The sequence below is a fragment of the Elephas maximus genome, chromosome 18 (assembly GCF_024166365.1).
Source record: "Elephas maximus indicus isolate mEleMax1 chromosome 18, mEleMax1 primary haplotype, whole genome shotgun sequence".
NCBI classification, from domain to species: domain Eukaryota; kingdom Metazoa; phylum Chordata; class Mammalia; order Proboscidea; family Elephantidae; genus Elephas; species Elephas maximus.
In genome coordinates, this window is record NC_064836.1 from 26446800 (window position 1) to 26469557 (window position 22758).

General features: G+C 47.2%; 1 protein-coding gene across 1 annotated transcript in view; it reads left to right on the plus strand.

Moving 5' to 3' along the window:
• The first annotated feature begins 300 nt into the window (after nt 1-300).
• Nucleotides 301-22758, plus strand: part of RUNX1 (RUNX family transcription factor 1) — a 297632-nt gene continuing 275174 nt past the window's right edge. Inside the window, exons 1-2 of the mRNA XM_049858276.1 lie at nt 301-514; nt 635-749. Coding sequence (XP_049714233.1) covers nt 692-749 — 58 coding nt within the window. The 5' untranslated portion in view covers nt 301-514; nt 635-691. The remainder of the gene's footprint in view (nt 515-634; nt 750-22758) is intronic.

Here is a 22758-nt window from a genome sequence, read left to right on the forward strand (position 1 = left end):
CAGTAGTTCCCCAAACCACAAATAACAACAACAGGAGCCGCGTTGTACTAAATCAGCAAAGACCAGTGACAGAGCAAGCGACTGAGTCATTTTTTTCCTACGTTCCCGCTCTCATCAAGTCTACTCCACTCTTTTCTTATAGTCGGGGGGAGGGCAGGTGGAGGAAAGGAAGGGCATTGCTCAGAATGTAAAAAAAAAAAAAAAATTGACATCACTTGGGTCACATGACTGTCAAGAGCCAATGGTGATGGGCTGTGGAAAGGGGAACAGTTATATTTGTAATTTGGGTTGTGTGAAAACTTCTTTGGGGCCTCATCAACAACCACAGAACCACAAGTTGGGTATCCTGGCAGTGACAGAAGTCTGAGCACAGTGGTCAGCAGGCAGGACGAATCACACAGACTGCAAACCACAGGGTTTCGCAGGGCGGCGAGCATCCTTAACCCACAGCCAAGCCACCACTTTTTTTTTTTTTTTTTAATCTTTAACAATTTGAATATTTGTTTTCGCAAAGGTACATTTTTCATAGGGCTCCGGGAGTGCCAGGGGTTGTTGAGGGAAAAAAAGAGACGTGGGGTGCCATGGACAGGGGGTGAGGTTACAACTGTGACCGCTCTTGGTTTTTGCTCCTAAGGTAAAGAAATCACTTAGTCCCCTGCCTTGAGAAGAGTGTGCATTTCAGGAGGAAGCGATGGCTTCGGACAGCATATTTGAGTCATTTCCTTCATACCCACAGTGCTTCATGAGAGGTGAGTACGCCGGTCTTTGAGTATCTACTTTTGCCCAGCTTTGCATATAATGAAATGGCAGGGTGGGGATCCCGCCTGCAGATCCCCGTCGGTTTTGTGGGAGGAATTCAGACGGAGGCGGATGATTACAAGGCTATTGGATTACTTATTCATCAAATGGCAGTGCTTCAAAAATGTTTTAATAAATACTTAGTTAAGCTGTTGAAGTGTCCATGGGTACGTGAGATCGTTGTCAAGTACTAGTAAGCTGGGCTGCTCCTGTTTAAAGTCCTGGAGATTACGAAGCTTGTCTGATGCTCTCTGGGTTTTGTTTTTTGTTCCTTGCCCGGTATGACTGTCTGAGTTGTCCTTAATTCAGCATGCTGTGTGGCCCAGGCTGCAGACTGCTCAGGGTTGTAGCAGCCACATGCAGACAGCCAGCAAGGACTGGGGCCATGGGGCAGGAGGCGGAGACGCGCTCACAAGCACGTTGTTAGATCAGCCAGGAGGCTTGCAGGGGCCAAGTGGCAACTCGGCTGTCTCCAAAGGGCAGAGATTACAGGAACTGGACAGATTCTTTAAGCTAAAATCGTGAGGGCAGGGCAGTGCTATGCAGCTCATCGGAGCCACAGTGCAAAAAGGCACCTTCCCAGAGGAAAAGCAAGCAGGTGGTCGCGTACAGGAGTCTCACAAAGAGCAATGAAGAAGTTTCCCGGGTGGCGCCTTCTCACAGCTCTGGGCTTCGGTCGTTAGATTGCCCGCTTGCTAATAGGAACAGCCAGTGTGGAAAGCCTGTCTGCGTTTTTGCAACAGCCTCGTGAAATGTGCAAAGCTGGAGCTGAGCTGTGTGTGTGTGAGTATGTGTGTGCGTGTGTGTTGTGTGTACCTTTGATGGGAAAAGCGGGCTGGGCTTAGGCAAACACAAAAATAACATAGAAATGTCGCGAAGGCATTGCGAGGTGCCAGGGCAGGCACTTTGACTGGTGCCCGCAGAGTGTGGTAGGTGGTTTGGCGGAGCTGGCGTGGAATGGGGGGGGGCGGGGAGAGTGGATTTTCTGGCTGCAAACCCTCCCGCACACCCAAATAGTATCTGTGACTCATTATTTATTCATACAACCCAGAGAGCAGGGAAGGCAGAGGGCTTGTCAGGCTCTTTGTCACAACACCGAGGTTGTGAATGCCACAGAGCTCCCAGGCTTCCGGGCCCCTGAAATTTAAAAACATGACAAAGATGTGTGTGTATGTGTTGGGGGCAGGGAGGGCAGCATTTAGGGAGAAGGGAGAAAAGCAAGTCGTTAAGCGATTCCAAGCTTCAGATTAAAGGGTTTCAGAGAGCTGCTTTACTGGCAGCTGAGGACATTTTAGTGAAGTTGAATCATGTGGACAGGAATGAGTCACCGTCGCTGCCGCGCTGTCGGCCCGGTCGGCAGAGACGAGGGCCGGGGTGGAAAAGCTGCAGACTGCCCCCGGCTGCATTTCCTCTGGGCTGCTAACAAGCTAAGGAAGCAATATTTGTAGTATAAGAGAAAACGGTCTTCCTGCCTTGCCTCAGCTTTCAGGCCCTCTGCAAACGTGGATTGTTTCCTATGTTATCAGCTCAGGAAGGCAGATTCAGGAAATTTTAAAACGTTCCACTGGGCAATAGATTGGATTTCGGTACGTAGCCCTGGCCTTGGGAGCTGGCCTTACGGGAAGGGCAGTGAAGGACACAGTGACCTGTGCAGACATCAGGAAATAGAAGGAGCCCCAAGCACAGCCTCATGGTCCCTGCCCCCATGGACAGTCAACACTCGGCTGCCTGCTGTCAAAGGCTGGCGGGTCTGAGAGGGCCCAGAACTCAATACATTAAGACTCAGGAGGTCTAATCTGGAAAGGTCTTTTCATGCCTCCTTTGGTAAATGGAACTCAAGGCCTTTCGAAATCTCTAAATAATATAACATCGAGATTTCATCCCAGACAACCTAAGTGAAATGTTGGCAATTTCCTGGGTACCTTTATCAGAGTGACCCAAGGACATAAGCGTTTAAAGCGTCTGCGTGGCTGTGCACACACTCACATGAGCTGGAGGGGGGCGAACTGTCATTGTTTTTGGTACCATCTGGACATAGCCTGATGCCAGAAGACTCTACCACCATCCTCTCCGACAAATTGTTCTCCTCCAGAGTTCCTCCGCTGTGTACACAGCCTGGCCATGAGTGGTGCCAACAATTTGGCAAAACTCCAGGCTTCCACGTGGGAGACCCAGGTTTGATCCTCATGTATCGTTACCACCTGTCCGTGGAGGCTGGCATGTTGTTTTGATGCTGAACAGGTTTCAGCAGAGCTTCCAGACTAAGATGGGCTAGGAAGAAAGGCCTGGAGATTTACTTCCAAAAATCAGCCAGTGAAAACCCCATGGGTCACCACAGCCCAGTCCACAGCTGATCATGGAGATAGACAGGACCAGGCAGCATTTTGGTCCATTGTGCATGGCTGGCAACAGCAGAGACATAATTTACAGCGTGAGTTCCCTCCCTCCCCAACTGCAGCTCGGAGCTGCAAGGGGAAATAACAGTCGTGTTTTCTTCCTGGGATGTTACTTTATCATCCCATGCAGTCCTCACAGGAGGAAATCCATAACTCATTTTTAGCAAGATACCCATGTGGAAATTGGGGGGAAAAGAGGGGTGGGGCCCAGAAACCATTGTTCCCTTCACAGGACGAGTAGGACTCTCGGAGACTGGCATGGGAACTGCATGTGGTCTACCACAGAGAGCGGCTTCTATCACACCACACCAGGGCCTCCCTTGGTGTGCTTAGCAAGAAGATAAGGCAGTACTGCAATTCCCTGGAATTACCACACACCTTTAGGGTCTGCTGTCCTTGCACAGCGCGACGTTGCCGTGAAGAGAGCAGGGTAGTTGTGAAGAGGGAGAGCCACGACACATGCTCGTGTTTGCAGAATGCCTCAGGTAGCCTTGTTCTTAGAAGTGGCTTCGTGGTCTGTGCAAAGCCTGACACTGACATGTCTCTGAGTTCCTAGAACCACAGGTAAAAATCTCAGCACGGCAGACTTGCCTCTCCTCTTCTCAGGGCCGGTGCTCCGCCGTCAGAGTTGTCTTTCTGAGGGGCTTGTGGAATAAAAGGGAAGGTATGAAGGTGCTTTTCTGTGTCAGTGTGCCGTGAGGCTCAGAAGAGCCATCAAGACACTTCTTCTGGTCCTGTGGAGGATTTACACTCTCGGAAGCTGCAGGTGCAAGGGAAGCATTAACTGGGCATCAGACACAATGTGTCTCTTTGCAAATCTGACCCACAAGGCAACTGTGGGACAAGGCACCCTGGGTGCTGTCCTAGATGGTGGAGAATCAGACCCCAGTTCCTCCAGTTTGAGGTGGAGTTTTGCATTCTGAAACTGCCCACACATTTTGAAACTGAGAAAAAAAAAGTGTTAAAAATACCTAAATTTGTACTCATACTCTTTGCCATCGAGGCCCTTTGCACGCTAAGATGCATTTGAAAACAACACAGCAATTTTGAGATGTTTTAAAATGTACGTATTTTAAGAAGAGCAAAAGGCAGTCCCCAAAAGAAACTGTCCTTGGCTCTGCTTCTCTCAGGGAGAATGTCTCTGCATTTTCAATCCCCCCCAAAGGTAGGCTTCACCAACAGGGGTGTGGGTGAGGAGAGGCCCCAGGAGGAGGGGCCCCAGAAGGCCTTGCACACCTGGTCTCACATCAAGTTTAGTGACAATGAGCAACAGCAGCAGAAAGCATCTTCAGAAGCTGCAGCTGACCCAAGATTCACACAGCCGGAAGCTGGTTCCAACTTTTGGAAGCTAATTAGTTACCAGCAGCTTCCTATGTTCTCTGGAAATAGATCTGAAATGCATGCTCAGAGGAGATCTGGAGAAAGCAGGGCTGGGCCTTGTGCTCAGACAGAGGCAGGCCTACAAGGCCACTCAACCTGCACAGACTTGAATAGAAAATCGGGGCTCAGGGGAGTGTTGGGCTGCAGGCTAGTCCTGGGAGCCTGCAGGAGCAATTATTAGAAAAAGGCAGCCCCAGGAAGTCTGAAGAGGGGGCACACACAGCACCGGCCTTTCCTTTCTTTTCCTCTTTTCTGGCTCTAGTTCAATTGCATAGGAGTCCTTGGGTGGCACAAACAGTGAAGCGCTCAACTACTGGCTGAAATGTTGGCAGTTCAGAAACACCCAGAGGTGCCTCAGAGAACAGGCCTGGTGAGGTTCCTCCAAAAGGTCACAGCCTTGAAAACCCCATAGAGCAGTTCTACTCTGCACACATGGGGTCACCATGAGTTGGAATTGCCTGAACAACAGTCAGATTGCATAAAGCAGCTTCCCTCTTGAGCCTCAGTTTCCCCATCTGTAAAATGAGGTTAGTAGGAGTACCTATCTTTCAGGGAGACACATGGACTAGATTAACTTTGCAAAGTGCTTAGCACAGTCATTGTTGTTAGCTGCCAAGTTGGCTCTGACTCATAATGACTTTATGCACAACAGAACAAAACATTGTCCAGTCTTGCATCACCCTTACAATCACCAGCATGTTCATTATTGCAGCTATTGTGTCAATCCGTCTATTCAATAGTCTCCATCACCTTTGCTGGCCCTCTACTTCACCAAACATGATGTCCTCCTCCAGCTGTTGGTCCCTCCTGATGACGTGTCCAAAGCAAGCAAGTCAGACAGTGCTCTGCCCTGATCCACAAGATTTTCCTTGGCTATTTTTGGAAGATCACCAGGCCTTTCTTCCTAGTCTTAGTCTGGAAGTTCTGTTGAAACCTGTTCACCATGAGTGACCTTGCTGGGTATTTTAAATACTGGTGTTGTAGCTTCTAGCATCACAGCAACACACAAGCCACCACAGGACGACAACTGACAGACGGGTGGTGGGCTCAGCACAGTACCCAGGCCATAAAAAGTGAACAGTAAATATTGGCCATGGCTCTCAGTGTTCATTTAGCTAAGATGGTGGTCAACCACTGTTCACGCTAGGAGAAGAGAGGCTGCAATGCCCAGCAGGACAACAGGAGCTGGAAAGAAGATGGGGAGGATGGAAACACGGAGAAAAAGTAAGGCTGGTCTCCAATGGAAACAGCCTGGGTGAAGGAAGAGCTGCGGTAGCCACATGGTGTTGGGGAGCTGGTGAGCAAGCTGGTCCACATGATGGCTTTTTTAACATCCTGACATCCTTCCTCCACATGTAAGTGCCCAAAGGGAGGACAGAAAGCAAGAGAAAGCTCTTCATGTAACTTGGCTAACAAGTTTAGCATTAAATATCGAGGCCAATTGGGGCTTGTTGTAACGTAAATCTTAGGTCTGAAAACACTGGCAATGACAGAGCTATTTCTCTACATTAAGTGCCCTGAGACAGCTTTATTTTCTGGAAGGTTCTTCTTAATGAAGAAGCCACTTTGCCCATTGAACTACACACAGGTTCTTCAGGGCTCTGACAGACTGCTAATTGCCCCAGCTTCTTAAGGACTCCTGATCATTCCTGGGAGGCTTTAACTAGTTTCTAAAAGCCCAGAAAGAAGGTTGCTTTGGCTGTTTGTCTTCTTGGGGGCGGGGGAAGGGGCTGCACAGGAAGCTCGAGCAGATTTTCGGCTTCTCAGGTAACTTCCTAGTGACCTAGATGAGTCAATAAATGTCTCTGTGTGTCCTCTAAGTTCTGCTGCAAACAGGCTTCACAATGGTCTAGACAAGCTTGCCTTAAAATCATCCCCGAGCTCCTGTCCAAAATCTGAACCGGTCAGTGTACCACAAAACATACTCCAAATTTTCTTAGTTTAACAACATGAAGCAAATACTTTTTAGAATGTATCTATATTTCATTTTCTGATAGGAAATAGCTATCCTACCATTTCAAACACGCCAGGCATTTTCTGCACATTATCTCAGTTGGATTTTTCCCCTAACTCCTAGTCTTCAGAGAACTTCAGAAACTGCTGTGGTGCCTGAACAGACCCGCAAACCTGCAAAGCACTCTTCCTGCAGTCCTCCTTCCTTTTTGCCGAGTAAAACAGTCCTGAAGCCAAGCTGATGTGTGTTTCTTGGGCTTTTTTTTCTTCCCCCCCAAAAAATATGAAAACTACATTGCCACTGAGAGGTAGAAATGGAGCATTCCCCCCTGAGACCTGTGCAGACCTTGAGCACAGTCAGGGAGCACTTCAGGTGAACACACAACAGCCTTCCGAACCCCACGTAACTCACGAGCTGCAGAGGTAAGCTTGACTGCTCCTCTGATTCATACTGATTTTGTCTTTGGTGGACAACTTACGTTCTTAGCTTTCTAAATTGATCCCTCCTTTTCTCTCAAAAAAAAAAAAATTTTTTTTTCTTCTCTCCCTCCACCCCGACCCCTGTCTCTTCTCTCTCTTTCTTCTTCACCTTCTTCTTTTTCCTTTCTGTGTGTCTCTCTGTCTCTTTCAGCTCTTTTTCCTCCTACTCTTCCACTTTCTCCTTTCCTCTTTCTCTCTCTTTCTTTCTCCTCCTTCCCTTTCTCTTTCCCTGTCTCTCCCCTGTCCTCCTGGCTTTCCTGCCTCCTTCTTTCCTTTTCTTCTTTTGACTCTCTGAATGATACCAGAGAAAGGAAGAAAGGAGCTAAGATGGAGAAAGAAACCAAGTATCTCATAGATGACTGAGCAATACATTGTGTTTCAATGACAGAAAGAGAGTAAAGCTCTTCCTTGGGTCTCTCAGTGAGAATCCTGTTTGCTGCACAGAAGGGAAAGTCCACTACAGCGGCCTGCCTCCCACGACAGGTGGCTCAGGAGAAAGCTGCCAGGGTGTTCGGTGAGGCCCAGGATGCTGAGCCTGTGGGAGGCGGCCCCACCCTGTACACATCTTTCAGGCAGGAGGGTGAGAGGAGCTCTCCACCCTTCTTCTTGTGGAGCTTGGCCTTTTATTCAGGAAGGGAAGCTCTTCCCTGCAAATGTATGCTTACGGATCTCTTGGGCCAGAACTGTGTCGCAGGCAGTGGCTGGCTGGCAGGTGCCTAGGAAAACAGAGTCATCACGTTCCCACCTGCAGAGTAGAGGAAAGCAAGGGCAAGGGGGTTGGAAGGATGTCGGGTGGGCCTGGTGCAGCCTCTGCCCACCTGGCAACAAAGACCCTTCCCAAGCAGGCTGAGCATTACCGGTTACATTTCATATGATTTGTTTTCTGTGTCAGCAGTACTTTGAAAGTACATGCAGAGAAACTCAGACCTCTTCCTTTGGTCCTTCCTGAAAGTTGCAGATGGATGCTGGGAGTGACCATTTATTCTTGATTTTCTAAAAGCAAAATGGACAGGAGATGGGCACGGTAGGGAGCCAGTTTACTGGCAGTCAAAGTCCTACCTGCGTTCAGTGTCAATGCCCAGAAGCACGCTCGAGTCTAACGCTATGTTATATACACCATTTGCTCTTGGGTTAACTCTAACTCGCAGTGACTCTATGTGTGTCAGAGTAGAACCGTGCTCCATAGGATTTTCAGTGGCTAATTTTTTGGAAGTAGATAGCCAGGCCTTTCTTCCAAGGTACCTCTTGGTAGACTTCAACCTCCAACCTCTTGTTTAGCAGCCAAACACATTAATCATTTACAACACCCAGAGACTCCACCATGAAGATATGATGCCTAAAAAGAACCATTTCTGATCTCTGAGAGAAAATGAAATTGTGAGATGTGGGTAATTAATCAAATATAGCCAGGGAGCAACACCATCCAGTCAACCTGTCTTACCTCTTCTTGGGGTGTGTATTGGTCTTGATGAGCACTTAAGTTTTTTAGCAAATGTATAGGATGTCAGATTCTTTTTTTTTTTTGCAGTTCAAATCTACCAGGTGCTCCTTGGAAATCCTGTGGGGCAGTTCTACTCTGTCCTGTAGGGTCGCTATGAGTCAGAATCAACTCAATGGCAGTGAGTCTAAAGAAAGATCTAGAGAATGTTGCAGTAGTTAACTAGCTATATAAAAGTGTATTAAAAAAAAAGTGAACAAAAGTAAATTAAAGTGCCGAAAACACTGTATGGTATTCTGTGATCACATTCCATCCTTGTGTGTTTTTGAGGGGTCTTAAAATGTCATCAGAAACCCTGGTAGCATAGTGATTAAGAGCTATGGCTGCTAACCAAAAGGTCACAAATCCACCAGGTGCTCCTTGGAAACCCTATGGGGCAGTTCTACTCTGTCCTACAGGGTCACTATGAGCTGGAATCGACTCAAGGGAATGGATTTGGGTTTTTTGTTTGTTTGTTTTTAAAAATTTGTCAGAGGGGCAGTCTCGTCGTTCAATGCAGGAACTTCCTTCTTCTGCTCACAAGTTTATAGCATATAAGCTTTCAAGGTTTGCTTTTTTATTAGTCTCAAAAGTGTACAAAACAGAATGCAGGTTAGCTAAAATACGTTGGGCGGAATTTTTTTTCCTGGGGGCAGTTTTAATGCCAACCCCAGTTTGCTGTGCTTTTTATGACACTTTGAACTAGTTTTATCAAGCCCTTCACTCCACACCATCCACAGGCTGCATCTGGGTGCTCCTTCCACATCGCTAACAGTTATATCTGAAATTGACATTAACCCACCTTGAATGTATATAATTTACAAAATCTGAAGCCACGGATATGTGTAAAACCCATGCAAGGGTCTGGAGGAACTATGAGGAAGGAAAAAAATATATATTTTTCTCCTTCAGGGGTTTTCTTTCTCGTTTTAGCCCCTTTTACTGCTGGGATATTTATCATGGTGAAAATGGGTGACACCATGGGGCCTGGACCTCAGCTCTCCCTGCACGCCGGGCACCGCCCACTGCCCCAGGCAGCTTTCCTGACTCTACTGTATTAGATGGCTTCAGGTCCCCACTATGGTGACATCTCCTCCTGCCCCAGTTTTACCCTCACAGCGCCCCGTCCCGAAGTCAGAACTGCAACCTGGGGAGACACTAGAAGATCCCCAGGCAGCCCACAAAGGAAGAGGAAGCTCCTCTAAGCTAGTGTGGCTCAGACTTGACATGCATCAGAATCACCAGGGGGCCTTATTCAACCCCTCGGTGACCTAGTTATTTTCTGCTTTGAATTTTTTGTTAATATCATGTGTTTTCATTAATGGAAGCATGCTGAATCATGGAGTGTGTCTGAATTTTTGGTAGGTAGTATGGATTTTTCTTCTTGCCCCCTCCCACAAGTCTGTCCTAAGTGTTTAGTGGTACATATGCAGCACAAGCCCATTTCTTTGGTTTCCAGCAGTCCTAAAGTCCTAAAGTCCCCTGCCTCGTGGCAGCATGCATTCTCCAGCGGTACCAATAAACTCCAGAGGCTGAAAAAGTTCCTGGTTACTATATGTACTGCCGGGCATGGAAGGGTTAAAATACAAATACCAGGCCTTAGCCCTGGAGTTTCTAATTCAGTAACTCTGCAAGGAGCCTAAGAATTTGCATTTCTACCAGGTTCTCAGATGATGCTGCAGTGCTGGCCAGGAGAAACCATCGCTAGGCCTTTCCTCCCAGCCCAGGGACCTGTAGGGGTGTGACTAGTGGGAGACAAGCTAGGTGCCTCAGAGGAAAAACTTAAGAAGGCGCTGACTGTCTGGGTCGTACCAGGGCTGACTTTGCACCTGGAGAGCTCTGAGACTGAGAGCTTCCTTCCTCACGTAGCGGGCCCAACACGCTAAGCTTCTCCTGGAGTCCCTGAGTGGTGCAAATGGCTAATGTGCTGGGCTGCTACCTGAAAGGTTGGAGGTTCAAGTCTACCGAGAAGTGCCTCAAAAGAAAGGCCTGGTGAGCTACTTCTGAAAAATCAGTCCCTGAAAACTCTACGGAGCACAGTTCCACTCTGACACACCCAGGGCTACCATGAGTCGGAATTGACTCAACAGTGACTGGTTTTTGCAAGCCTCTCTTGCCCTTTCCTAGTCCAGGCCCCTAGGCCCAAGGAAAGAGGAAGCCATGGAAAGTTCTGCCCAGCAGTTGGGGCCCCACACTCCAGCTACCCACCTAGTCCATCTCTCAGGAGGTCAGGAACACCCGGGGGCCAGCACCTCCGTGACCCCTGACACCTAGTTACTCCTGTGGTTGAAACAAAAATCCCACTCAGAAGGGATTGAGCCAGCTGGGACAGCAAGAAGCCTCCATCCCCCTGAAAACAGGGCCCCAGGACCGCTGGTTGCCAGCTGCACAGTGAGAGAGAGGCACCCTTACTCGAGGGCCTGTCTGTCTTTCTACAGAAACTTTGTCTTTCAGAACTCCAAGTCATCAACCCTCTGACATCATCACAAATCGTTTTTTTCAAGTAGTTGGGTTTGAGGTTTTTTTTTTTTCTTTCTTTTTCTTTAACCCTATTTGTATGAAAGGCATTTTTCATCTGATTGTTCTACAACCAGTCACCACAGAGTCACAGAAAGTTCCTTCCCTTTCTCCTCAGCCTCCACGTGGCAAAGGGTGCAAGAATTAATTACCCTCCCGCAAAGCCAGCTTATAGCCAGCACCCTGCAGATACAGGGAGCCCCATCTTCTCTAATGGTTGCTGTGTGAACATCTTAATGGGGACAAATTAAAAGAGGCTCAAGCTACTTATTCTCAGCCATAAAAAAAATAATAATAAGATAAAATAATGAAGCACCTTTAAAAAGGTGATGCTTCAGACACCTCAAAGGGGCTTCTTTTCTTCCACAGAGTGTGCAGTTGATGGGAAATCAAAACTCCATAGTATAAACTGGAGGTTATATTTTGGGTGTCTTTGTATCATGGATTGAATTGTGTCCCCCCAAAAATATGTGTCAACTTGGTTAGGCCATGATTCCTAGTATTGTGTGGTTGTCCTCCATTTTGTGATTGTAATTTTACATTAAAGAGGATTAGGGTGGGATTATAACGCCCTTACCCAGGTCACAGCCCTGATCCAATGTAAAGGGGGTTTCCCTGGGGTGTGGCCTGCACCACCTTTTATCTTACAAGAAATAAAAGGACAGAGAAGCAAGCAGAAAGGGGAGACCTCATACCACCAAGAAAGCAGTTCCAGGGTCAGAGCTCGCCCTTTGGACCTGGGGTTCCTGCACAAGAACTCCTAGACCGGGGGAAGACTGATGAGAAGGCCCTTCCTCCAGAGCCGACAGAGAGAGAAAGCCTTCCCCTGGAGCTGATGCCCTGAATTTGGACTACTAGCCACTAGACTATGAGAAAATAAATTTATCTTAGTTAAAGGCATCCACTTGTGGTATTTCTGTTACAGCAGCACTAGATGACTAAGACACCTTGTGACTCAGAAAACTCCCTTTTCGTGCTTATTTAGAGCAAGCTGCACTCACCCCAGAACCTAGCCAGTCCCGGTCTTACTTCTCTCCCTCCTGCTTTTACAGTCCCTGGGCAATCTCCATGGTCGTCTTCTTTCAAGTCTGTCTTAGTTCCCTAATGGTGCTGTAACAAACACCACAGGGCCGGGGGAGGGGGGTGTTTAAAGAGCAGAAATTCATTTTCTCATAGTTCTGGAGGCTGAAAGTCGATGGCCCCCTGCGTTGCTTGGCTCCTCGGCTCAGAGACGGGTCCTCCTGTGGAGGCTGTTTTTCCTCTGTGTCTCTGCGACTGTTCTACTCTTTTTAACAACCTACCACTCAGAAGGGATTAGGTTTAGAACCCACACCGCTCAGAGGTCACCTCATTTAAGCCATCCACTTGTGGTATTTCTGTTACTACAGTGCTGTGAAAATAAGGCTAGGAAGTACCGTCGTTGATCACCATTTGATTTTAAAAAGCTCATAAAGGAAGGAAAATGGGGCAAGTAGTGGTTCAGAGTCACCCCCAGCCACCCTGCTAGTAGGATGGGGACCCCTCTCTGGCTCTCCCACTCCATTCAGACTCCCCTACAACATGGATGCAGCCTGTAGGGTGGGACCACCTGTGCCCCACTGCCAGCTCTGCCCCTAGACACTGAGTCATATGGAGCAGACACTGTGACTGCTCTGTGCTTCCCTTTCCTCCTCTGTACAATGAGATGATGACACCTCATGGGATTGCCATGAGGACCGAATTAGAGACACCTAGAGTGCTGCCTGGCATACGGGAAGCCTCTAGTACATTCTAGAAGTCATAACAGACTCTCCTTTTCACCCTAACTTGCCTTTTTAATTAGAAACTGGTTTTGCTTTGTTCTCCCATTTTCCTCTTTACACACTTTGTTGTTGTCAGGTGCCATCGAGTCAGTTCCGACTCATAACGACCCATTGTACAACAGAACAAAACACTGCCTGGTCCTGCGCCATCCTCACATCTGTTGCTATGTTTGAGCCCATTATTGCAGCCACTGTGTCAGTCCATCTCACCTTGATCTGATTAAAGTTACTAACCCCTGCCTGCCTCACTCCCTACAATTAACTGGGAATAGCAACAAGAGTACCTACCCCAGAGTTGTGCAAAGGATTTAATGAGGTAACACGAGAAAAAATGCTTGGCATGGTGCCTGACACATAGCATATGCTCAATAAATATTAGCTGTTGCTGTTATCAAAGTCCCTGGATGGTGCCAACCATTAAGGAAATCAGGGGCTAACTGAAAGGGTGGCGATTTAAGTCTACCACGTTGAGGCACCTCAGAAGAAAGGCCTGGTCATCTATTTCTGAATGGCAACAGCCTTGAAAACCCTATGGAGTGCAGTTCTACTCTGACACACATGGGGTCACCATGAGTTGGGATATATATATCCCACATATATATAAAAAAAAAAATTACATATATATTACACATATATATGGAAACTCTGGTGGTGTAGTGGTTAGGTGCTATGGCTGCTAACCAAAAGGTCAGCAGTTCAAATCCGCCAGGCGCTCCTTGGAAACTCTATGGGGCAGTTCTACTCTGCCCTATAGGGTCGCTATGAGTCAAAATCGACTCGACGGCAGCAAGTTTATATATATGTGTGTATATATATATGTATATGTATACGTATACGTATACATATACATATATATCGTTACTACATTGTTAGGTGCTGTTGAGTGAGTTCCAATTCATAGTGACCCTATGAACAGCAGAACAAAACACTGCCTGGTCCTGCACCATCCTCACAATTGTTCAATTGTTGCTATGTTTGAGTCCGTTATTGCAGCCACTGTGTCAATCCATCTTCTTGAGGGTCTCCCTGTCTTTCACTAGCCCTCTACTTCACCAAGCATGATATCCTTCTCCAGGGACTGGTTCCTCCTGATAACATGTCCAAAGTATGTGAGACGTAGTCTCGCCATCTTTGCTTCTAAGGAGCATTCTGGTTGTACTTCTTCCAAGACAGAGTTTTTCGTTCTTCTGGCTGTCCATGGTATATTCAACATTCTTCACCAACACCATAATTCAAATGCATCAATTCTTCTTCACTCTTCCTTATTCATTGTCCAGCTTTTGCATGCAGATGAGGTGATTGAAAATACCATGGCTTGGGTCAGGCTCACCTTAGTTCTCAAAGTGATGTCTTTGCTTTTTAACATTTGTAAGAGGTCTTTTGCAACAGATCTTCCCAATGCAATATGTCATTTGGTTTCTTGACTACTGCTTCCATGGGCATTGATTGTGGATCCAAGTAAAATGAAATTCTTGACAATTTCAATATGTTCTCTGCTTATCATGATGTTGCAAAATTTTACTTTTTATGATATTAATAATATTGTTTGATAATTTCTGCATTCTGTTGGATCACCTTTTTTGGAACGGGCACAAATATGGATCTCTTCCAGGTGGTTGGGCAACTGTAATACTTCATTTGATTTCCTGACTGCTGCTTCCATTGGCATTAATTGTTGATCCAAGAAGACAGAGATTCTTGGCAACTTCAATTTCTTCACCATTTATCATGTTGTTGATAATTGGTCCAGTTATAAGGATTTTCATGTTCTTATGTTGAGGTATAATCCATACTGAACACTGTGGTCTTTGACCTTCATCAGTAAGTGTTTCAAACCATCTTTACTTTTGGCAAAAGCAAGATTGTGTCACACTACTGCAAACCAACTCCGAAAGTGGACTCATTTCTGCCATTTCGGTGACTGCACTTGGGCACCTAATGCAGGTTGGATCCCTTTACTCCTGGCAGCAAATGGCAGATGTGTGGGATGAGGACAGGAGTGCAGCAGCAGGAGCCTTGGGCTGAGTCAGAAACCTGAACTGGGGTCTCAGTCCTGGCCCTGGGTGGGCCCTGGTGCTGGATCTTCTGCACACTCCAACACCCATCTGTGGTTAGGCTGGGTTCTCTAGAGAAGCAAAACCAGTGAAGTGTGTGTATAGAGAGAGAGAGAAAGAGAAAGAGACACAGAGAGAGATTTATCTCAATGAAATTACTCACAAGGTTGTAGAGGTTGGCAATTCCCAAGTCCGTGGGTCAGGTGTCAGGCTGGAGGCTTCTCCTAACTCATGTATCTGTGGACGCTAAGGAACCCCAGATCAGCAGGTCAGATAGCAGGCCACTGGTTCACAGGCTGTGGAGGCCAATGAATTCCAAGATCAGCAGACAATACAGCAGGCCGCTGGCTCAAGTCTCAGGAACTAGAGGTCAGATGATGATGAGCCAAGTCCAGGATCCAGAGTGAGCAAAAGCCAGTGAGCTTTGCTGCAACATCCATATGGGTTACACCCCCGAGGAAATTCCCCTTATAACTGATTGGCTGATCACATCATGGAGATAATTACATTACATTACAAAATGGAGGATAACTACATCATTACATAACTGCCAAACCACTGAGAATCATGGCCCAGACAAGTTGACACACAACCTTAACCATCACAGTCCACCCCTTGACAACTTGGCACCTGTACACATCTCCTTAAACCCTACACAATCTCTAAATAAAGACAATTACAAAGTCATTCAGAAATCCCAAAGCATATTCAATTTCACTTTTCTACATGATATTTTCAAATACCCTCTGAAAGGACACTTCTCCATGCTCCATCGAATAATTTCCAATTCTCCCATAATTTCTGGTACTAGAGTTACTAGAACCCTCAGTGAGACAAAGTTCAGTCAAAGGGTGCTTCATGCTCTGATGGCCAAGTCTTCTCGTCCCACTGGGAGCTCAGGCAAAGAGCCACAGTCTAGTTGCCTATATTTTATTCAGTTTATATATCTACTTTAGCACTTACCAAAATGTAAGTAAGATCTTCTGTATTCTCATAGATACTCTGAGCTGTTTGAGAGATGAGCCCATGTTTCATTTATTCTCTTTATTTGTAGCATCTGGCAGGATGTGGGCACTCAACAAATGTTAGATGGATGGATGGATGGATGGATGGATAGATGGATGGAGGGATGGAGGGATGGATGCATGGATGCATGCATGCATGCATGGATGCGTGCATGGATGGATGCATGCATGGATGGATGCGTGCATGCATACATGGATACATGGATGGATGGATGGATGGATGCATGGATGGATGAATGGATGAGTGGGCAGACAGACAGATGGACAGATGGAAGGAAGAGTGGATGAATGGCTGAATAGATGGATGGATGGATGGACAAATGGATGGATGGATGGATGGGTGGATAGATAGACAGATGAAGTTCCATGAGCCCTATGCTTAGTGCTGAGGTGTAGAAACCCCAGTAGGTATAAGCAAAAGAGGACACAGTGATATCCATCCAACAACAACCACAGCAGGAAGCAAATGACTAGGACCTCACTCCAGACTAGGTTTTCCCCTTATCTCCTGTGAGTAGATAAGGGTAGAAAGGAGTGTACAGGGTATTAGAGCAGAGAGTAGCAGGCAGCATGAGGCTGGTTCCACTCTTGTCCAAAGGGTGTTGTCTGGTACTCCTGTGGGTGTCCCTAATGGGGGGCTGGAAAAGGACATGAGAAACATGGCACAGCTGAGGGGCTTCTTTCTGTTCCTGAGTTGATTGGTTCATGCTTTAAATTGAATACCCATGTGGAACAACAAAGGTGAGTGACCAAGAGAATTTATAATAAACCAGAGAGTCACTGGACTAGTAAAAAGTCTTACTTACATTTCCTATTGGATTACTTTGAAGGCTTGAATCAAAGAACAATAGAAAAGATGCCCCCTACTCCTTTGTTTTCTCCTCAAGGAGAACTCAATCCCTTGATTTTCCTTTTCAAAAAAGGGAACCAGCTGGATACTTACAGATTTGTCAATAAGTTCTCTGTCTCACCTACCTTGGGGACTTCTCCAGAAGCTGAGTGGATGCATGGATGGCTCCACCAGGCATCCAGCCCAATATGCCCAGCACCCCCTTTCTCCTGATCTCTCAAGGTAGGGCAACATTTTCTACAGTGAAGTGTTTGGCAGGCAGTGGTACAAATGTGCGTTCTCCTTCCATTCCTGAGGCCACCAGCACCTGCTGAACATCTGTGGGATCAGGGGCTCCTGACAGACCTGGCTATTCCCGGAAAGTCCCCTGCACTTAGATCCCATCTGCCAGGCCTGGAGTTAGCTGGAAGCACACACCTCTGTCAACAGCCACTTCTGCAGCTAAGAAAGAGCCTGTCAGAGTTTGACCTCATTCTTCTGTTCCAGAATGTTCCTTAGTGGACACTTTGCCCAAATAATGCCTACTTATCTTCACAATTTGCATACTTGTTCTTAAGATTTGATCTCTTTGTTCTCCTTCTCATGGGTCTGCTTGCTCAGGCTCTCGATTCATTTATTTAGATCATACATATTGGAAACTTCTTGCCAGAGCAGTTCTTCCTCACTCCTCACTCCTTCTTCATACTTGTCATCTTAGAACATCGTTGACCAGTGGTTCTTAACTGAAGTTTTAAGGGAGAGCCGAGGGGGTAATTTTTCCCTCAGGCACATTTAGAAATATCTGGAGGCATTCTGGAGCCCCGGTGGCACAGTGGTTAAGAGATTGGCTGCTAAACCAAAAGGTCAGCAAATCAAATCCACCAACCACTCCTTGGAAACCCTATGAGACAGTTCTACTCTGTCCTATAGGGTTGCTATGAGTCAGAATCGACTCAGATGCAATAGGTTTGGTTTTTGGTTTAGAGACATTTTTGATCGTCACAACTGGTGTGTGGGGGGGGGTGCACCAGTATCTACTAAGTAAAGACCAAAGATGCTGTAAACATCCTACAATGCACAGAATAGCCCCAACAACAAAGAATTATTGGGCCCAAATGTCAGTAGTGCCAAGATTGAGAAATTCAGTCTTCTTCTATCACCAGGGTTACAGCTATAGAGATATGTTTCTGCCCTTTCTTCCGCTCTGGTGTTTTACTCTCCAGAAGGTTCCCCCTCCCTAGGATTGTATGTGGTCTTTAGAGAGGAACATACGTACCTGTCAAAGAGTAAATGGAGAATCTGAAAGGCCTAAAAATTATGGGGATCCCCAAAGCCTTTCACGGTCCTGAATCTACTGTGAGCACCTTAAAGTTATCAAAGGGAATCCTAACCCTGTATTATGTGGAGGAGGGAGCTATCACCTTAAACAGACAATCTGAAGACTATCATGAGGACTTTGAGTATTAGAGGAAAAGAAAGAAGGCAGATAGAAGACAAGAGAACCAAGCACAATGCGTCGGAGCTAAGCACAGCCTTTGGAGATACTAGATCAAAGACTGGAGAGAAGAGATAAGGGGAAAACAGGAGTCCTGGGGGCAGAGCCAGGGGCACCACTGGTCAAGAGGTTGACCAGATGGCCTACAGGGATATGCCTGAAGTCCAGGCAGGAAGGCCCTCCTACAGAGGCTAATAGATTCCCTTACGAGAGAAGCTAAGGATTGGAGGGTAACAGGGGAGACCAGAAGAGCAGGGGACATCTGGCTAGGACTTCAGTGAAGGGGCCTGCACACAAAAGCAAGGGGGAGCCTGGAACACCAGCGAGTGTTTCTCCAAGAAATACACCTGAACAAAGGGACTGGGGTTCATTGGTGGTTCACTGGTAAGATTCTTGCCTCGCCATTGGTGTAATCAGTATGCCAGCCACTTTTTATGCCTCCGGACCTCAGAAGTAAGGCGTTATTCCAGTTCTAATGCATTGAGCATGAAGGTGGGTCCCTTTTGAAATGTGTGAAGCTCAGCAGACTGGAATTGGAGCCTCATTGCTGTGTAGCTTGAACATTCTATTAGGTGATGCTTCCTGAATGTGCTAGTTTTGTAAACTTTCACTTTTTTTCCCTCCCTTTATTTCTGTGAGTAAGGCTTGCAAGCATAATTTTGGCTTTCCTGTGTGATAGGGAGCCCTGATGGGCTTGTTTTGGTTTTTCTCGGTCATATTTGGAAAACCAGAGGTTCCCCATGTGACCTAATGGAAAACGTGTTGCCATGGAGTCAATTCCAACTCATAGCGACCCTAGAGGACAGAGTAGAACTGCCCCATAGAGCTTCCAAGGAGCACGTGGTGAATTTGAACTGCCAACCTTTTGGTTAGCAACCGTACCTCTTAACCACTGTGCCACCAGGGTTTCCAACCTAATGGAAAGGTGCCCACAATGAATTCTCTATGTAGCTCTCATTGGTATGATGTCACACCACAGATCGGAGGTGCTGCGGTGCCACTTACCACATTGGTGGCTTGCATTACCAGATCATATTTCTCAAAATCCATGTTACCAACCAAAAATTTAAACACACTCAATTAGTAAACATGCATTCCAACACAGAAAACACATTCCATCAAAAAAAAATTAAGGCGAAAACGTAGTAACAAAAGGGCCTGCCCTAGGTCATGCACTGATATTTGCTCTAACCTGAGTTTGAAGTTGGGCATTTGAGCTGAGTGCCAATCAGGCAAGAAGGAAGGAGAAAGACCTGCCAGAGCCCAAGAGACAGTGGGGAGAGGCCAGGACTCGAGAACTCATCCTCTCACAGGCAATGAGAGTGAAGAGCAAACCTCCTTCCTGTGGTTCTGGACTAGGTGAAATAGGTTTCAAGAGAGATGTAACTTGCGTTGAACAAAAGGAATCTTTCTTGCTGCAATGTGTGCAGCTTCGAGACAGGGCGGGGTGGGGAGGTACACTCCCTTTCCCCCCCTCCTCTGTCTCTTGCATGACCTTATAATCGTGCTCTCATGGCCATCTCACCACCACTCCTGTTTCCTTTTGGATCCTAGAGCCATAGAGCGTGTGGCTGCTTAATCCCACCTGTAAAACATGTTAACAATAACCCATCAGTCAATTTCCTGAAAGGAGCCCTGGTAGTGCAGGGACTAAAGCGCTTGGCTGCTAACTGAAAGGTCATTCAAACCCCCCACAGTTCCTCGGGAGAAAAGACCTGGCAAGGTGCTCCTGTAAAGAATACAGCCTAGGAAGCCCTGTAAGGCAGTTCTACTCTGTCATATAGTGTCGCTACAAGTCAGAATCCACTCAATGGCACCCAATGACAATAACAAATCTCCTGAACCGTTGATGTGTACGTCTGAGTGAGCATTTGTACAGCACATTAGGAAATGGCCTGGAACACAGAGACTGGTTATATGGCATGAAACTGCCCTCGAGGAATTTGCACTCTAGTTAGGCAAAGCCCGCACATGTAAAATACTCAGTGAACAAAATGAGAGTCGAATCAGCAGCCACACAAGAGCCAACACAGACCAGAGGACAGGGGCTGATTGCTGCTGAGCGAAGGGCCTGGTCTGAGGTGGCCTCAGAGAGGATGTTGTTGCTAGCTGCTGCTATCGTCGTTAGCTGCGACCCCATGCACAGTACCGTGGAACAAACGGCTCCCGATCCTCCGCCCTCTCATGACGGTTGTGGATCAGACCCTTGTGATCCACAGGGTTTTCATTGGCTGATAGGAAGTGAACCACCAGGCCTTTTCCTAGTCCATCTTAGTCTGGAGGCTCCACTGAACCTGTTCAGCATCATAGCAACACGAAAGCCTGCACTGACAGACAGGTGGTGGCTGCACATGGGTGAATTGGCTGGGAATCAAACCCAGGTCCCCTGCACCTGCACGATAGGTGAGAATTCCACTGCTGAACCACCACTGTCCTTCTCAGAGAGGATGGTGGGGTCATTTTATACCAGGGACGGGGAACCAAAGGAGATGGAATGAGTGAGGCAGCCAGTCAAGTAGAGATACAAGGTAGCAAACAAGTCTCTTGAGCTCAGCGGACTGCCACACAGGAGCCAGATCTTTGAACACTGAAGTAAGAAGGTTGGACTCTCGCCTGCAGACTTGTGGGTCCTGAACTTGACAGAACATGGGAATCCCCTGGAGCTGTTGCTAAAATGTAGATTCCCGGCCCACCCTGAAAGGCTTTGAGGCATGCAGGACCCGAGAATCTGCATTTTAGCAACGCTGGTCTCAGCTGTCCTTTGAGAAACACTCTATAACAGGAAGCGATTGCCCACTTTTGATGAAGTGAAAATGGAATCGTCGTGAGATTTTCAGGCCAAGCAAGACTTAGCAGAGCCTGTTGTGTCTACCTCTGAAGGCTAGTGTCGCCTCTGGCATTATCTACACACTCTAGAGGGTGAGTCCATGCGTATGGCTGTACTTCAGTACTACCAATTTCCAGTCTATTCTCTGTTCTCCGATACTACTTAAAAATGACTAAATTTGATTAAAAAACATGTATTTTAAAGTGCATGCCACAAGATCCAAAGCTAATCTGAGATCAGATTGGGTCTGTTGTTGTTACCTGGTGTCAAAGTCGGCCTGGGCCCCAACACATAGTGACCCCAAGTGTGCCCTAGTACAGCTGTGCTCCATGGGTTTTCAGTGTCTGATTTTTTGGATGTAGATCACCAGGTCTTTCTTCCAAGGCACCCCTGGGTGAACTCCAACCTTTCCATTAGCAGCCTAGAACTTAATCATTTACTCCACCCAGGGACTCCCAAGTTGGGTCCAAAATACTCCAAATATGGGTTCCAAATTCTATACTGTTACACAGAATGGGCTCCTGCGTTTGGATTTATTTCTCTCTCATGTCCTCCCCCCGCCCCCACCATGTCTTGGCTCCAAACCAACTCTAGACTCTCCTGAGTCCTGGAGGGTGTATCCCAGCTGGGATTAAAAAATCACTTAACTGTTTCAATCTTCCCTTCCCTCTTGAGCATACGAGGATTTACTTTTCCATTAGCTTGGAGGCTCGTGTTAAACCCGAGCCTTGGGAATAAATCCAACTCTATGTTAAATTCTTGCATAGCATCCATCAGGGTTTACAATAACGGGGGACCCTCAGCAAGTAGCTTGGAGCACATACAGAAACTCGCAACCGGAAATTCATCTAGAATGATGGCACAGGAATCTCCCAAAACCTTGTCATTTAAACTATGGTCCTTAGAAAAACATCGCCTGGAAATTTACTAGAAATGCAGAATCTCAGGCCTCAACCCGGACCTGTTGGATCGTTGCTGTTGGCAGATGTCTTGGAGTAGCTCTGACTCACAGCAACACCGTGTGTTACAGGAGAGAAGTGCTCCATAGGGTTTTCTTGTCTGCAATCTTTATGGAAGCAGTTGGCCAGGACTTTCTTCCAAGGTTCGAACTGCCAAATTTTGACTTAGCACCAGTCACACATGGCTTGCATTGCCCAGCCTCTGTGGCCTGCTGAATTGGGGTCTGCATTTTAACCAGGGCCCAGGTGACTGGACGCACTTTCAAGTTTGTCCTAAATCACCAGCCAGCCACACAAGGTTTGGGTTGTTTTCGAACTCACAGCCTCTCTGCCTCGGGGTGCTTGCAGAGATGGGCAGTGGAATCGGTTTCGGGGGTGGGGGCGCAGGTTTCACCTCCACCCCCCAGCCTGCCTCCCCACCCGTCTTGTCCTCTCCTGGAGGCTGCACCTGCAGGGTTTTCACTTTTTTTCTGGGAAGCTTCTTGAAACAGCCCCAGGGCCTTGCCTCTGCGGGTGGGGCCGCACTACCTCTTTTCTCTCAGAGAGCCCGGATGCTGACAGCCTCAGATGGAGGCATCCTGTTTGTCGAAAAATAAACCGGCAGTTAAAGCCGGGTTGCGAGAGCGAGAAAACCGCAGGCCTGCGCAGCGCTGATAAGGCGCGGGCTCGCTTTTGCAGAAGTTCCGCGGCGGCAGTGCCGCGCGAGGCCGCGCCTCCTCCTCCTTTCCTGTCTCGGCGCTGCGACCCCACCGTTTGAGCTGTTATT